The 18,007-nt window shown below is 41.6% G+C and overlaps 1 protein-coding gene across 9 annotated transcripts in view; it reads left to right on the top strand.

Annotated features, from left to right (window-relative positions):
- The window catches only part of SEMA5B (semaphorin 5B), a 375,751-nt gene that overhangs the window by 197,299 nt on the left and 160,445 nt on the right, over positions 1-18,007 (top strand). For all 9 annotated transcript variants that reach the window (XM_081188335.1, XM_081188332.1, XM_081188333.1 and 6 more), the window contains one exon: positions 13,568-13,770. In XM_081188335.1, the coding sequence (XP_081044461.1) occupies positions 13,599-13,770 (172 nt within the window). In that variant the 5' untranslated portion in view covers positions 13,568-13,598. The remainder of the gene's footprint in view (positions 1-13,567; positions 13,771-18,007) is intronic.

The raw sequence follows: 18,007 nt of genomic DNA, 5'->3' as shown, positions 1-18,007 counted from the left end.
CAGGCAGAGGAAGGGTGGTGAAAGGTACTAGCCCAAGACATTTTGCTGCCTGAGGCAGAGAAACCTATTATGTCCCACTCGAAGTAGAGGTACACAGTACCCAAGACCAGGCAAGGTGTTTTGGTAGAAAATCCCTCAAATGGCTCTTTCCCTCCCTGGCAGTAAAAATACAATACAATACAATACAATACAATACCAATAAAAATAATTCAATGAACAAATTGCTGCCATTTTATGGTACCTCAGTCAGTTGTCTGAGGCAGCCACCTCACTCTTTTTAATTTGTTGTGCCAGCCCTGGTGGTGAATGGAAACCTATCAGCCAGCAACACTGTAAACTCACACCCACACACATGGGTCACAAGGATTCATATTTTCCTCCCAGATATTTTTGGTGAGGCCCTTGAGAAAGTTCTGGTGGAAACACAGAACAAGCAGAAAGCCATGAAAGATCACTGCAGACAGAAGTAGTTGCAGGCCCTTTGGGCCCACAGATCATACAACAGGAAGTGGCTTGTGGGAGGCTGCAAATCATACTGGAGTAGGTAAGACAGAATAGTAGGTGTAACTTTCTCATGCTTCCAGCCGTCTTGCAGCTATCAGTCTTGCAACAAGTTCCAGAAGGGAGCCAAGAAGCAACAGGACTCAGGCCATGTGGGTGGGGCATTGGAGGCAGGCGGGTTTAAGCGCTTTGCCCAGGAATGCCACATCAGACAAGTAGGACCTCAAAATGGTTTTTGTAGCTACTCCTTGGAGTTTTTCTGGTGACCAAGGGAGAATTTCACTGCTACTTCATGTTCCAAGAAGCTAGACAAAACAGCAGGTATTCTACAAGGCCATCGTTTATCTTCTGACCATCCAAGCAGTAGAAGTTGTTCTGCAGCAGGAGAGGAAGGAAAAAGAAGACAAAGAACAGACATTTAGGCCATCCTCAGCCTCAAGTGGCTGAGCAAGAAGGATAGCCTACAAGCGGTTCCCGGATTCTCAAGTTAGTCTGCGAATCTATTAACCAAAATAACTGGATGGCATCCTTTGAGCTCTCAGACGCTTATCCCCACATTCCCATCAAACATACTTGCTTCTGCTATGGACACCATCACTATTGCTGCCCAAGAGAAGAGTTTGTCCCAAGTATATTGCAACATTTATTTTTGACATGGTGTGATTTCTTGGGCAACGTCCGTTTTTTTTACATTTGTGTGTGTGAACTATTAATTATTACAATTAGTGCACTGGCAGCACTGCATGGGACAGGCTGGATGGCAGGAGTGTTGTGTTTCAAAAGCTCTGCTAGAGAAGCCAGTTGTGTATGTTTCCTTATTTCTTCACAAATGTTGCAGCAATATGAGGTGTGTGTGTGTTATTCTATCGATTTTTGGAATTATTCAATTTACTTAGGCGTTTGGGTGGGAAGGGGGATTCTTTTCATCTCCCATTGACAGCTTTATGTGGAGAAGCTCTGTGCTGTTTGTAGAGGAAGCAAATTTGATTTGCATATTTACTAGCTGCCTATTTCTCTGTAGTGACATTGTACAACTGCCTGCCTTTCCGAGGAACACGCTTCCCTCTAAAATAACATCCGTCCAGAGCCCAGTAGCTGGAGCTGTGGAAAGTAGCCCCATTGGCTTGTCAATGGGAGAAGTTAATGTAGCACAGCAGCTGCCTGCTGCTGAAGGATGTATACAATAAAGTCGGAGTGCTGGGCACAACCAGTGGGAGGGGAAGGAAATCTGTTTGTTTTGTTCCAAAGCTGAAACATTTATGGGCTCTTTGGATGCCTTTTGGCTCAGAGCTTGTTTGTAAAAGGTGATGCTGTGAAATCTTGAGAGGGTACGGTCATGTGTTCAAACTCATGTCTGAGGGCCTGCTGGATTTAACACAGATTAGCCAAGCCTTGGCTGTGAAGTGATGCCCGCTCCACGTCCTCCCTTTGTAAATCTAAAACACATCAAGGGGACCATGGCGATTTCCAGTTGAAATAAAATTAAAATGCAGTAGAATATAAGAGCAAAGCTGGCCAACTTCCTTGTGCATACAGTCACATTGAATTATTAACACTCATGGCACAATTCAAGAGCGAGCAGGAGGCAGCATCATGCCCAGCTAGAGGTCTTTTGGAAGCTTTTAAATCGGATAATTAACTGATGAAACAGGTAAAAGGGTTTCGGATAGTTCCGGTTGCAGATTTGGCTTGACAAAGATGTTCAAAATGCTGCCAGTTGTGTGTTAGTTTCTACTGTGGCCCTGCTAAAATTGCTCTGGATTGGGGTCCAAATTTTCAGCCTGTTTGTAATTTTCAAAAGAGTTGCTTCAAACACGGCAATGTTCCTTTAAAATATTGCTTTTGAATTTTCAGGAAATGACATGTATGTCCTAGGTTGTTCCCTACCCCCTCCCAGTTTCTGGTTTCTCCAGTTCTTTAAACTTCTTCAAAACTTGAATTAGCAAGTATGTTTCAGCACATTGCATTGGGAAATAGTCTCAAGTCCTCATAATGGCAAGAAGAAGCCCCTTAGACTGAGCTTTGTAAGTCAACACAAAGTGAAACCATTTGCTTCAGCTGAAAATCAGGATATAGGTTTATTGAAAACTTTTAAATTTAGCATTATACATTTCTGCTTCAGATAATTAAACTAAATTGACAAAATATCACCCAAATCTCTAATTAATTAGAAAAAAACCTCTCTCTTTCTCTCCCTCTCCCAGTCTTTTTAAAAAGTCAAGTTACTATGGAACTAATGTACTTTTAGATCTGAGTTCTCTGCAGTACAGGGATCAGCCAAGGCAGCAGGGGAATGCAGGCATAGCTGTTGTATTTAGTATAGATCATAAACTACACCAAATATGAAAGGGTAGCAGCTTCAAGGGGTATGGCAGCTTCAGGGCCTCCACTTCTTTGCTGCTGGTGTGCAGATACTGCAGACTTTGTGGATGATGCATACCCATAGCCAGTTGGGGCTAGGGAGAGCTCTGAGAGTCATGTCTGCCTCACAAATATTCCATGATCCTTCCCTGAATGTAAGCAGGTGTTCCTGCCGGCTGTTGCTGACAGGAGGGCACAAGTTTGGCAAAGGCGGATCAAGGACTTTTCCTTACATTGATGTAAGCAGGAAAGTGGACCCAGCATGACACAAACCAGTTCCTACAATTTTTGGATTCTGCTAGGAGGAGGATTGGATTTGGCACATTTAAAAAAAAAATAAAACAGTTTAGTGTTATTTTACTAACATAATTTAATACATAACTTAAACTCATTTAACTCATATTGGACTATTTGTATTTAAGTTTTTACTGCTTCACATCAACATTAGTTACTCCTCTCTGACATGTCCTTTGGTCCAGGTATATTCATATTCTTCAGGGGGGGGTGGCATATCCTACAACTTTCATAAACTCATTCTAAGATGTTTTGAGATGATAGCCATACCTTTAAATATGAAGTGATCAAAGGTTGGTCTGTCTACCTGTCTTTAATTAAGAATGAGAACAGCCATCTTTTTCCTCACAATAATCTGTTATGCTCACAGGACATTCTGTCCCAACTCCTGAAGCAAGCAGTACAGCTACAAGTCCTACATCTGGGTTTAAAAGAAATTGGTCGCAGCCGAAGGATGCCTCAGTTTTAGTCAACTGCAAGTAAAATCTCTCATCTTGGACCCAAATTGAATCTTGCTACAGATTGTTTATTTGCCTTCCCCAGTAGTTCATGAGTGTCATCTTCCTTTCAAAGACTGAGAGAGAGATTTCCAGCTGTCAAGAATCTTTAATATCTGTGTGGTTTTTTGCTTATGTCCCTGATCATCCATCAGTGGATCAGGGATGAGGAACATGGCTTTACAGAGTTTGTTGGAGATACAGATATCTGCCCATTATCTGTACCTCCCAGAAACAATCGAAGACATTTTTATTTCGACAAGTTTTTCCAACGGAATGAAAATGTCACTGCCTTAGGCCTTCATTTTGTATTGCTTTTAAACCTATATTTAGTTATTGCACTATTTCTAAAACCATTTTAGCTGTTTTTATGTTATGTTTGCAAATTACCTTGAGATACAAATGGTGATTAATGAGATACCAATTAATGGTATTGGTCAGTTAATTGAGATACTAATTAATGAGATTAACCAATACCAAGATGAAGTTCTCCCAGGCTTGCTTGTTGAGCATGCTGCCTTGTGGAAGTGATAGTGGACAACTTAACGACTGTCAGGTGTGATGTCTCATGCCTTCCACAGGCGTTGCATCAGGATACTTAAAATAGGTCAGATCCACATGATGCTTTTGTTTCTGCTGCCACCTGACCTTTACTTTTGTGCAGTCTTGCCAAGGGCGCGCACACTCCAGAGTGCCGAGCATCTTTGAGCTGTAAGGAGGGTTAGTGCTCCTGCCTCTCCCCTCAAGGAAGACTGCAAAATTAAGGGTCTATAGCAGGCTTCCTCAGCCTCGGCCCTTCAGATGTTTTTGGCCTACAGCTCCCATGATCCCTAGCTAGCAGGACCAGTGGTCAGGGATGATGGGAACTGTAGTCTCAAAACATCTGGAGGGCCAAGTTTGAGGAAGCCTGGTCCATAGGGATTGATGGTGTAATGCTCTTCCTACCTCACGGTCACAAGCACACTTGAACTCACATGATCAGCCTTGAGAGGAAACTTCAAAGAGCCCGCCACATGCCAAAGAGCATGGGCATCAATTCTTGGCTTCTCTATAACACAGTGTTTAAGGAGACGATGATCTTAAGAGAGAAATTTAGCAATTCTAGCATGTCTTGTAGGGAAACAAGGCACTTCCATGTCCCCGTTGAAGACGTGACATTATAAACATGATTGATTGGTCTGGTAAATAATGCAATGTAATTGTACTGCATTGCTCTGTGTTTGTAAGACAAATCTACTATTCATGGAATAAACATAGTTATGGGTAAATTGCAGTCTCTTTCCAGAGCTGGAGCGCAAATGTTCCCTCCTCTGCCTTTGTTTTGCAACATGATGTTTTGAAAAGGTCAGACAGGAGGGCATCTTGAGCGGTGATGGATGGGTGTAAGCAAAAAGTATAGGGGCTCACTTTTACTATAAGAGGATTCTGATTTTTTAATAAAAAATATTTCTCTCTCTCTCTCCCCACCCCTCATGTAACGTTCACTGGACCAATCTGTCACTGCTGCATGGCACAGCTGTCGGGTTTTATAACATTTATATTTCTTTGTGTTTATCCAGCCAATGAGGTTTTTGAATTTTCTTCTCTTCATTTGATTCTACCGGCTGCTCCTGGTGTGAATTTAGCCAACCATAAAAGTGCTACAGTTTCTCCCTTCTTTATTTTCTTCCTTATTAAAACATACAGGCAGTCTCTCTCTCTCTCTCTCTCTCTCTCTCTCTCTCTCTCTCTCTCTCTCACACACACACACACACACACACACAGAGAGAGAGAGAGAGAGAGAGAGAGAGAGAGAGACTTGTCAGAATGGAAAATCTCCCTCTACTTTTGCACTACATCATTTTATTTCTATCATCATTGCTAAATAGATGTGGTTAAAATAAAATTGGTGGCTATACCCCGCAAAATACAGGGGATTATCAGGGCTTATCCATACTTGCCTTTTGCCCTGCTCATTTTTAGGCACAGGACCACACTTTAAAGCTGGTGTCCAAGTGCCCTTTTCTGCCCCACAAAAACTTGCTCTTTAAAGCTTAAACACAATTCGGGTTTTCGGAGGTTTGCCATATGCGCCAATTCAGCTTCAGTCAGCAGGCTTTCATGGGGAAAGCTCTGGTGCAAAAATTAAAAATAAGATTGCTCAGACATGGAGCTTTTAAAGCATGGACTGTGCAAGGAAAGGTAAGCGTGGATAAACCCTCAGTGTTGCATATGAAGTTGTTCCCACTGACAGCTTTGAGAGAAGCTATCTGGATTACGGGTTTTCTTTTGGCTATTTTTCTCTTCATGTAACGATCATTTATTTATTTTGTAAAATATATACACCACTTCATTCTTTAAAAACTTAAAAAGTGGTTTGCAAAAATATAAAACGATAAAATCAAAAGGGGGTGGGGAATCACAACAGTTGTTTGAAACATACAAAAGTCAAAATGCTAAAACAGATTAAAACTACCTCAACTTTCTAAGCATCTTGGTAGGCTTGTCTAAATAAGAATGTTTCAGCAGGCTCTAAAAAAATTACCGTGAAGGCACCTGCTAGATCTCAGTAGGTTCTTAATACAGTATAGAATTTATATTACAATCCCCAAATGCTTTCTCTGTGTTAATTCCACCAAATAGAATTGCTCTCATCAAGAACTTTGTATATGTTCTTGTGTGGATACTAAATTCTGCTTCGTGTAGACAGCACCATTCATTTCGATGGAAGCAGAGGTTTTGTGCATGTAAAGAAAAATGCATGTAGATTGACTTCCTCTGTTTAAATGAATGGGACAGCCCTTGTAGTCTGGGTAAGCCTGTGCAGAAACTGAAGTTCTGTGTATCTGAAGAAGTGTGCATGCACACGAAAGCTTATACCAAGAACTAACTTAGTTGGTCTTTAAGGTGCTACAGGAAGGAATTTTTTTATTTTGAAGTTCCGCTGTTCATAATAAATCATTTGATTGCAGTGACCAGAGCCTCAATCCATGTAAAGATTTGTATAAGGACTTTCTGGAATTGTTTGCATGTGTCGGATAGCCTAATCATCCTGGGTCTCACCAGTGCCTGGATGAGGAGGCAGACTTGAAATCTGGTGTGAAACACTGCTTTGGGTTACATAATGGAACAAAGGTGGGATACAGCGGTGCAGCATAAGTTCATGCCACCCAGGGGGTGTGTGTAGAGCACGCCCTAAGGAGGATGGGGTGCAGAGGGAGCTCGCACATGCCACAGCCTCTCTCTGCTCCCAGGATGGAGCTGCTGCTGGATATGTACACGCCACAGCCCAGGAGAGTGGGAGGCAGTGTTGCCGCCCACTCTCCTCTCTCCGCCTCGGGGTCAGGCTCGACCCGGGAAGGAGTTGTGGCTGGTGGAGTTGGGTGCAAGAAAGCTGCCTGTCTTTGCAGCTCCCTTGTGCACCAGAGCCAGGCTCTGATTAGGGAGCCTGTTGTGGAGGTGCCTAGTCATGCCCCCTTAGAAAAACACACCCAGGGCCACGGCCCCCTCATCCCGCCTCCACACTATTCTGCTGCTAGGATATAAATCAGCGTATGTAACAAATAAATAATCTTGTTGCCTTAATGCTTGTTGTCTGAAATCTCATTAGGGTTAGGCTTCAGGGAGCCATGTTCCGGGACCTAGGGTCTTGGCTGCCTATTTATGTAGGTCAGATCAGGTGTAGGATCTAAATTGGGCACGGTCAACTTCCAGAGGACATGGCGAGGAACAAGCAGCAAGTGGGTTGTTGAAATTGGGCAAAATTGTTGAAATTGGGCAAAATCAAGGTCCAGAATGGCAAGCAGGAACGCAGCAGAACCACAGGCTAGAGAAATGAATTGCAAGGACTAAACACTTTCAGATGTAAGGATTGGGATTGGCCTTTGGAGTCAGTTTACTGGATGCATAGGTAAGCTATTACTGCACCCTTGAGGTCCTTGGCTTTGTCATTTAGTTTTCCTGGTTTGCAGTACGATCAGAGTGCTGATGGCACAGGAAACAAAGCACTGAAGCCTGAAAACCGGAAATCCCAGTTTAATATTGGTAAATATTATGTAGGTCCTGCCTGTACAGGAAGATGGTAACAGATACTGTCTCCTTAACAACAATAATAATAACCACTACATTACATTTAAGCACTTCTTCTCTGTGTCCTGAGTGCTCTGCAATGGTGCTTGAATGTCTCAAAGCCTTTTCTGGAGTGTATTGAAGCAGCTAAAGAGTCCATATAACGATGCCATTTGCAATGCTCCTTGTATCAGAGAGTTGACTAAATGAGCGTAATACAAATTTTAGGTAATGTTGCTTTTAGCAGGTTGCTATACTTTGATATCCTCCTGCCAATCTAGCAGTTCGAAAGCACGTCAAAGTGCAAGTAGATAAATAGGTAAACGGCGGGAAGGTAAACGGCGTTTCTGTGCACTGCTCTGGTTTGCCAAAAGCGGCTTAGTCATGCTGGCCACATGACCCGGAATCTGTACGCTGGCTCCCTCGGCCAGTAAAGTGAGATGAGCGCCTCAACCCCAGAGTCGTCCATGACTGAACCTAATGGTCAGGGGTCCCTTTACCTTTATACTTTGATATCAATAAGAGGCTCAGCCATTGTTAATGATAACAGCATTGGCTGCTCAATATGAATAATAATATATTTTTTTGTTTCAGGGTGGTTCTTGGAGATTTCATGAAAAGCAGTCGACCTAACATTTTTCTTGAGGGGCTGACATCCCAATGGCCAATTCACTCTTCACCTATAGCTAGTTGTGCATAATTAGCAGCTCATGTGAGCAGTCTGTATGAGAAGGGGACATACACTATGCCGCAGATCAGCTTTGTGAGCCAGGATTTTTATTTTGGGAACACAAATTGGTTATGGAAGTTGATCTGAAGAATTGTTTACATTACTTCATCATTCTTATACTGCTCCTAAACTTTTAAGTGGGAGCCTTGAGTTACAGACTGGCATTGCCAAGACAGTTGTTTAACTAAATTGTCTAGTAGTTTTGTTGCTCTTGACAATATCCGTTTTTATTGTTCGCTGTATTCTAATGTTCTTCAGGAACACTTGAAAAGTGAACACTGTAAGTTTATCCACACTTACCTTTCTTCTGCTCATTCCAGGCACAGTTCTTGATTTAAAGCTTCATGCCTGAGTGCTCCCCGCTCCCCACCCCCCAGCCTTCCCTGCGATAATCTGCTCTTTAAAGCTCAGTTGGACCAAATATAAATCCATGGAAAACCTGAATTGACGTTTGCTCTGGACTATTCCCACCGCCCAGTTCTCCTTTGCTTCTCTAGATTCCTGAGTGATTTCAGGGGCATTGTGAACCTCAGCTTGCTACATGGATAGGTACCTATAGACAACTACCTGCAGATAGCACCTACATTTGATCTGCCATGCAGCAAGTTTGGCAATGGTTACCACGTGCTGCCTCCAGTCTGCTGGAGATTACAAGTAGGAAGACTGCTGTTGCATCTGGGTTCTGCTTTTGGGCTTCACGTAGACATCTGATGGGCCACTGTGAAAACAGGATAGTAAACTAGATGGCCTAATCCAGCTGTTCTTATGTAGTTCTGTTGCGTCAGTTCGTAAAATACAGCATTTTATATACAAGGTTTGTCTCTAGTCTCTTCTCTAAAAGATTTACTACTTTTTAGGGGGGTGGGGAATCTTCTGTGTCAAGCCAGTTGATTAGATGTTCTCATCTTCCATCTTTTGATCATGGAAATACAGCCTAATTCTACATGCAGAATCCTTTTTTCATTAAAATTATGTTTCCAGAAGAGAAAAGATTATGGTTGGCAGTAACACATTACTTATTTATCCTTTTTTTGGTATTGCTAATTAGCACATGGCCTATGGAAGCCTGGCAGGGGGCACTGTAGAGAAGAGATGTCTTATTGTTCATAAAGCTATTTCTAATTCTTCTGAAGCTTTTGCTTCAGGGGCAAGTTGTTTGCCTCCCTTGTCTCCACAGAACATTGATGGCCACCTACTGCATCTGATGGAATTCATTTGGCTGAACATTTCTTCCAAATGAAGCCGATAAGTAATTATCATCTGATACAATTAAAAGATATGAGAGAGAGAGGGGGGGCAGGGAGCTAGCAAATGGGAAAGCCTAGTTTAGCACTAGCAAATGTGATAGGGAATGTTTTGTTAACAGCAAACCAATCACCTCTGTGGAGCTGTTATTTCTGCGTTGTTTTTATGATGCAAACACACAAGAAACCAATGGCCAATTCTCACTCTCTAAAGGGATTGTCTCATTGACCCAAGTGGCTCTGATGTTCATGAGGAGCTTAACCATAGAGCACCTGGAAGAGGTGGTAGGCACTACTTTGCTCTCAGGTCTTCACACAGAGATATATTTGGAACGCTCTCCCTCTGGATTTCCTGCATGGAGCAGGTGCTTGGCCTACAAAGCCCTATCCAACTATTCTGATCATATAAGTCACAGCGTATACGTGTTTGGTCCATGCTGGGTTATGACACTGTAGGCAGGCAATGATTAGTAGTAGTACTAGTAACTTGTGGTGCTCTAGCTGAGGTGACCCCCTCCCTCCCCCAGTTGCTACCATAGGGCAATTCATGTACCATCTTGTCCTTCTTGTGACTTTTGAAGGATAGCTATATTTCAATTTGTGTCTTAATTAGGTAGATTTGCATTCAAATCCAAAACAAATTTCTACCACTACTTGACTAAATTGTTCACACAGTTCTACATATTGCAGTTTGAATCCTTCTGTTTATGCAAGTGGTCGTGCAAGCGATTCCAAAAATGCAACAACGCATCTTGGATTTGATTTCACCAGTCTTGTTTGTAGCATGAGGGTGCAAACACAGCTTGTCTATGTTGACCATAGTGGCACTTTTGTACCCAACCTATAATTTCTGAAGGGCTTTCAAAATGCAGCACTATTCAGTAAGTGAGCTGAAAGAGAGGTCCTGGCTGCAGTGTTACAATCTAATAGACAGAAAGACAGGGAAGCACAAGGAATACAATAGGAAAGGAAATGAAGGAGAATGAGCTTCCATGTAAAAGTTGGGGGAGAAGGAATGTGTCTTCAAAAGGGGTATTTATAAACCAGAAACCCAGGGAGGTTTTCTAATATCAGGAGGCAGGGCACTCCAGAGGATGAAGAATAACAAGAGTAAAGGAGATGCAAACACTAGATAACAAACCAATGAGATTATTTTTGCTTGATAAGAAGGCAATAAAATGAAGCGAAGTAGATAAGTGATAAGAAAGCAGAAAGATAAGGAGGGCAAGAAGACTTTTATAAGCTAAAAGAATCCTGAGTGGAAATAGAAGTGAAGTAGAGCAAGTTACATGATTAAAAAGAGCAGCATGAAAAACCAAGCAATTTTAAACGGAGGGGAATGGTTGAAGATAGGTGTCTTGTTGGGGGAACTGTGTTTGGGGAGTTACAAGGGTGCAGTACGGTGCGGTGGTTCACTTACAGCAGGAAGACATGACAGTGTGGTGCTTGGGAAACCCGACCTCAACCTTTCACTCAGCCATGAAGGTTCTGGGGCGACTTTACTAGATAACTGCTCTGCCCCATTCACAGATAACACAAGGTGAACAACTTGGCTGGGCAGATAGATAGATAGATAGATAGATAGATAGATAGATAGATAGATAGATAGATAAAGAAAACTTAGTACATTTGCTTTTTCTGTAAGTTTGAATGTCGAGTTGTCCTTAAAAACTCTTGCTCATTTGACTTTGTTTCTACAAATGAAATTAGAAAGACCAAAATAAACTCTGAAGGCATTTCAGCTGGCCTCTCAAAGGTTCTTATAAGCAGGTGCGTTGTCTGTAGACCACTTGGAAATTGAACAAAACTTTTGGAATGCACACCGCACCCTGTACTATCTCACGTAGCGCTCATTTAGCCCCGGCAATGCCTTGATTCACAGCTCACTACAGTCAGAGTGATGCCTTCCCTTAATTTTAGTAGCCCTCGGTGTCAGGCCAAGTTCCCGTGGTGCCTGATTATATAGGCTCTTTCTTAGACACAGCACTTGCTGAAGTCACTAGACATTCACACTGAGTTTTCCCTCTCATTTATCACAGTCTGTGGAGAAAATTTTAATTTGACCAGCATTCTTCCCTCCCCCCGCCTCCAGTTTTAGTGAGTGGGGACTTGGAGTTGTAAAGTTTAACTTCTTCTGAACTGAACTGGTGATGATGATTGCACTGAGAGTTTGAGGAGCCACAGCTTAGTTTTATTGACAATATTCTTAAAAACAACAACACCAAAAACTTGTCCCTTGAAGTACATAGTCAGCAGCAACATATGCCTTCAAAAATATTGTGGCTTTCTTCTTATTGTTTCTTTAAAAGGAGTCTAATGTCTTTGTTGCTGTTGGTACTGGCACGACTTGAATAATAATCATGTTTGACAGTCTGGTAGGCCTTTCAGTTACATTTGGTTTGTCAGCAATTAATATTGTGGGCCCCAGGACCATTCTGCAAAACTGGACAATATATGCCCCAACTGAATTTGAGCTCTCTTTCAGATAATCTCTTTATAGCACAATAAATGTGAAGCTGATTCTGGATCCAGAGATTTCTCTAAGTAAATATGATGTCTCTGTGTGGAGATATTGGCACTTTTCCAGTACTTGTCACTATATATTATTACTCAGACCTCCCACCCAAGTTTTCCTGTGCCTTCCTCAGTTAGCACTCTTATTGCTAAAGTGAGTGCTGTGTGGAAAGTGGTTGTGTGTTGTCAGGGTTACACACTGGATAGCACCTTGTGGGGTTACTTGTGACAGGCCACACAACTACTTGCCACTGTGCCCTGTAAACCAGTTTTAATGGTCTTAGTTGCTGTGTGATTGCATTTCTGGAGTGCTCATCAAATGTCAAATGTATTTATCTGTGTTTTAAAAACCCTACCAGAATTTGCAAGTCTGCCCTCACCTCCTACACTCTATTGCTATTTCAGGAACCTTTACTTCTTAGTATTTTCTCATTCTTCAAACTTCCTTGCTGGCTGGCTTTCCACAGCCAGCTCTGGGTCACTTAGTCAGCTTCACTTTACCCATCCTCAGACGCCAACAACTCCATCATTTCTGTCTCCCTGCAGCGAGTCTGTTCACAACTGTTATAGGAGGACGGGGGACTACAGTACAATTGTATATGATGGTTTTTCACCTTTGTGAAATAGTCCCACAAGTATCTGTCAAGTCTGGAAAAAGTGTTGGATCTTAAAGAACCACAAGCAAAGTTCTGTTCATGGAATGGGCTTCTCACCTCATGCTTTTCTCCTTGCAGCTATTCTCCAATTTCTGATTTAAAATGGTTCAGCGAGTTTTAAAGTTCATGAAATGGTGGTGATGGGGAGTTTTGCTTGTCGCTCGCTCTGTCATAGGCAACATCCAGTAGTGCCTATGAAACTTGTTCTAACATATTTTCCATGACAAAATGTATATAGTGATGAATATAGGAGTGAGTAGCTTTCTGGGAGGGAAGTATTATATTTTTCCAGGTCCGAAATACTACGTTTTGAGAACTGGGAAAGTACTCCCCTTCCTGTGCCTCCGTAAATCTGTTTTGGAGCAGATTTGGGGATGATGTAGGGTGTGGGTGGGGGGAGGGGGAAAATCCCATTGCACTAGTGCTAATGTCTGCCCATTACAAGAATTTAGCTGAATATTGCCAATTGTCAACAGTAATGCAACCTTGAGAGACATTGTGCACTTGTATAAACTGAGCCCAACGTATGTGGAATAAATGATGGTCATATCACCAAAGATCTAATGTCATGTTGACTGTTCTCAGTGTTGCGGTTTTGAACATTATTGCAAATTGTTACTCATCATGTGGGCTGGTTATGTGAGTGACAAAATAATCTCACCTGTTCAATATTCTTTTTTTAAGTGATCCACCTTTTCCCTAATTTATTTCTTTATATTTCAGGTATCTTCTGGGGCCCTACCTTGGACGCTGAATGTGCAGCACGTCTTCAGTCATGGTTGTTTCAAGATTAAAGGCTGTTCCACTATCATTGCCAAGCCTTTTCCTTCTCACTTTTCACCTCTCTGCATCGCAGAATATCCTTGTTTACTCTGAAGATGAGCAGCAGTGTTCAAGAAGAGAGCACCCAATGATTTCTTTTGAAGGTGGGAGTCCTTCCCTTCTGATCTCTCTGCTCTGGTTTGAGAATAAGCATTTTAGGTGGATTTGGATTATCACAACCTCTTACAATGCTGTTTTCTAATGAGATGCAAGATGAGCTTGTTCAGTGGCATATACTGCTCACATAGTTTCTACTTCATCTCTCAGGTTACAAAACCTGCTCTTCCACAAATTAAAACAGGAGTTTTGCGAACTTCTAATTGGTGTTGTAAAGTTAGCATCTTCTATCTTTCAATGAAGCAATGGTCATTCTCTTGGTAGTATGTGGTAGTTAGATGGAGACCTGACCTTTCAAACTGTATATTAAGGGGTATTTGGTGGGGTTGATACAAGGTCAAGGGATAGTGATTATTATTGAATAGTAATGGATATTATTGGATAGTAATGTTCAGGGCATTGAATATCCTGTCTTTTTTCTTGTGTTTTTAACCATACATTGCCAACTGACTTTAAAAAAACATTTCTCCACAGCTTTAAGAGCTAGATACTTTCTTGTTAGTGAAAGGAAAATGGAAGAAAGAGAACCTGCTATGTAATGGTTCTACTTGGCCTTAATATCCATACAATGATATTGCCTGTCCTTTCATGGTGTTCAATATGCTGCCATTGAAGCACTTTCAAGCCCATTTTCCAGTTTTAATTATTTTTGAAGTGAAGTGTTGATTTTGCTTTTTCCCTTTGGGATATGGAAGTGTGCTTGTAATTGAATTCTCCAATCAGGACAAATGAGTGAAGCTACTTATGACCTTTTGAGAATAGGAAGGAAAGGTTGAAAGCTTGCAGACCCTGCTGACTTTTTTTGGACGCATCTCCTGAGACGGTCCTAGAAGGAAGTGAACTGCTCTTGCTGCATTTCACATGTGTCAGCAGCCTGGGTTTTTTTGTTATCTTTTGTTCTTCTCTTTTCTTTTATTCCATTACCTGTACTTAAATGGATTAAATTAAATTAGTGAAACCTTTAAGCCTGCAAAATAAAATGCCGGCTCTAACGTTCATCCTATGGAACCAGGAAATAAACCTTGATATTTTTTTTTAAACTGCTCAGTAAATTGGACAACGTGCTTTATTGGGAAAGAGCAAAAGGCAAAACCCCTGGGATTAACCAAGAACCTGTTTGGCTGTTTAAACCATTAATGTAGTGACAGGCTTGTTTGAACGGAAGGCAAAGCTGAATTATCCTGAATGCACTGACATTTGTGGTTCAAATGGGATCAGGTTAGAAATGATTATTTAGATTTGTATTAATTTTGTGCCTCTGGTGAATATTACTTTTCTTTTGCTGCTCTATTTTATGTTTTATTATTATTACTGTTCAGAGTTTTGTACATTTCTAAATTGTTTATGAGTTGCCCTGGGGTTCTGGAAAGGCTGGAAAAAAATGTTTGAAATAGGTACATAAACAAACCAATAGAAGCAGTTTGTACAAACCCAAAGGCTGTTGCTAGAGGAACCGTTTATATTACGAACTAGACAGCCACAGCTAAATTGTACCTATGAGCTGCTGGATACCTCTAGCTTCCTTTGTTTTCTGGCTACAGTTCCAAATGATCAGCCATGGGAAAAGTATGATGTAGACTCTGTGTGGTGTTGTGTTGTGCAGTGCTAGGAGCTTGTGGTAGGAAATTCTATTGGATCCCATTGAACACACCGCACAGAGACTTGTGCAGTAGTTGCTGCTGCTTGAAATCCAGACGATGTTGGAAGTGATCCACATGACACTGCTTCACTGTGGCTTAGATACCAATCAACCACCACACCGTTGCTAGTTTGGGAGAACAGAGCCTCAGACACACCCAGGGTGTTGAGCCCCGGCACTCTGGGCAGCGCAAGAGAGAATCCATCTGCTGAACAGAGAGAAATTCAGTTTATCTTGCTACATTTGGATAGCTCATACGAGCCTTGATTTTAGGCAGAGTGTTATGGGTGGTGTATAGGCTGAATCTCCACCTGAAGCCCCCAAGGTCACAAGAACAAAATTGGTTACGGACTTTAGTCCTTCTTATTGTTTCTTAAAGTGTGACTCGTGGTGCCAGACCAGCAAGCAAAGGCTAACTCCCCCATGGCTCTGCTTTAGACCTGTTATGCTAAGACCATTCATACTAGCTGCTTTAGACATCACGATAAGCTATGCTTAATGTTTTTTCTTTGAAAGCACTGTTGGCAAGTGAGTGGGAGCAACCAGTCTTGGCTTAGTGTTATAGCCAAACTGAAGGTTCTTGACTTTGTTTATTCTGGCATGGTTTGTTTTGCTGAAACAAGCCATAATGACAAAGATAAGAACAAATATGGCCTTCAGATCATGGTTTATATGGGGCAAAGCTAGACACAATTCCCAGGTTAGATGTATTTTTTTAAAAAAAGATATTTTATTAAAGTTTCCAAATTATAACAAAACAAATGAAAAAACAAAAAAGAAAAAACATAGAAAATAAAAACAATTAAAAACACATTAATTTTCATAACATATCTTCATACACTTATTTCCCCAGACCTCCTCATCCCTTCCTTTTTTGTATTCCAGTTCAGTTTGTTAGTTCAGCAAATCCTTACCATCAAGTTTTTACCCTATTCTAATCTTTCATTACATACCTTACTCTATTCTCCTCATTGTCTTATAAAAAAACCTTAACCTAAATCTTATTTTTGATAACTTCTCTTAACTGTTATATTCTTTCCTAATCCCTTAAACTTTTATACCAGAGCCAAGCAATTTCATTTCATGCATCCTTCTAATATTCATCAATTATATAAAATAGTCCTAATAACAAAAGATAAAAGTCTTCATCCAACGTCCCTTCCCCCAGGTCCCGGGTTTGTCAGTCCATTTATCCCATTAAGCTGGCACATTAACCTGGTGATCTTATATCCGAGGCTCTTAAATCCCTTCCATGTCCCTTCCACTGTTTTTCTTCATGTTTTCTTTTCACACGTGTGATCTCCAATTTAATAATGCTTTTACCTCCTTCCAACCAAAAGGTCCCTTTTCCACAGTCCAAACTGAGCTCCATGTAGTACTTAAATGCATGTTTCAAAGTCCCTCCAAACTTTGGGATCCCCATATCTCCAAGCCTCTCACAATCCACTACCAGACTCGGAAAGTCCATATGTCCCTGTTCAGGGGGGTCAATCCAACGCCCCATTTCCAGTCCAGTCCAAACTTCATCTTTCCGAGTCTGATTTTTACGAAAGTCAATTGCCAATTCCAAAGGTTCATATTCCTGCAGGGCCGCAACCTCCATCTGTGGCTCCATTTCTGACTCCCAAAGTTCAGCAGAATCTTCTTCTTTCCTCTGTTCTGACAGGGCACAGTCCTGGTATAATTCCTGGGTAGACTCCATACTTTCTTCTACTGCCTGTCCCAAGATTTCCCACAGTCTGCTTAAGATTTCCAACCAAATCATTCATCAAATTCATTCCCTCATGAATTTCTTCCAGTAGAGCACTTGTTTTGAGAAAAGCGCACAACAACATTTCTGAACACATTGTCCTTCAAGGTCACCACTCAATTCCCACGGGTTATACTGTAGCGGCTGGAAATTCCCTAGTTACAGTTTCACTATCCCCCCCTAGAGGGAAAACTTCTGTTACAAATTACAAATCCAGCCCCAAAGTTTCTTTTACTTTTAGATACTTTGTCTATCGTTGTTATTTTTGAGTTGCAAAAAAAGACAGTGGAATTCCAGTTTTTCCCCTTCTTTTAACTATCTGTCAAACAGCTTCTGTCCTGGTCAATGAGCTTCAAACGTCAATCCTGACACCCTGCTCCCTGGGTCAGGACGGTGGAAAATTACTTTATTTTAAACTTACTTCTGCAGGTTAAAACAGTTCAAAGAAAGCATCCTCTTCTCCTCCTGCTGCCGAAGGGGGGGGGCTCAGCTATTTTAGGCGATGAAATCCACTCCTTTAAAGTGATTTTCAAGACTCCAGTTTACTTTGTCTTTGCTTTGTTCCGACTACAGAAACACAGAAGGTGGACTTCCTGTCAGACCTTCCGTTTCAGTGCCGAATTATAATGAATTTTGAGGCCGATTCCTTTCTTTCCCAATTCCTTAAATTGTGAATCAATTTTCCGAGGTTTAGGTACTCACGATGGTTGTTTTTTTAGAATCCAAATTGTCCAGGAAGAAGGCAGCGCTCCCTGGCAGCGGCTGTGCGGCTTCGCTCCACGGAAATAGAGGTAGACTCTCAGCACCGTGCCACTTCCCCCTCTTCGCTTCGGAG

This window comes from Podarcis bocagei (genome assembly GCF_964188305.1).
Source record: "Podarcis bocagei genome assembly, chromosome: 1".
Classification (NCBI taxonomy): Eukaryota; Metazoa; Chordata; class Lepidosauria; order Squamata; family Lacertidae; genus Podarcis; species Podarcis bocagei.
This window is presented reverse-complemented; position numbering and strand designations above follow the sequence as displayed.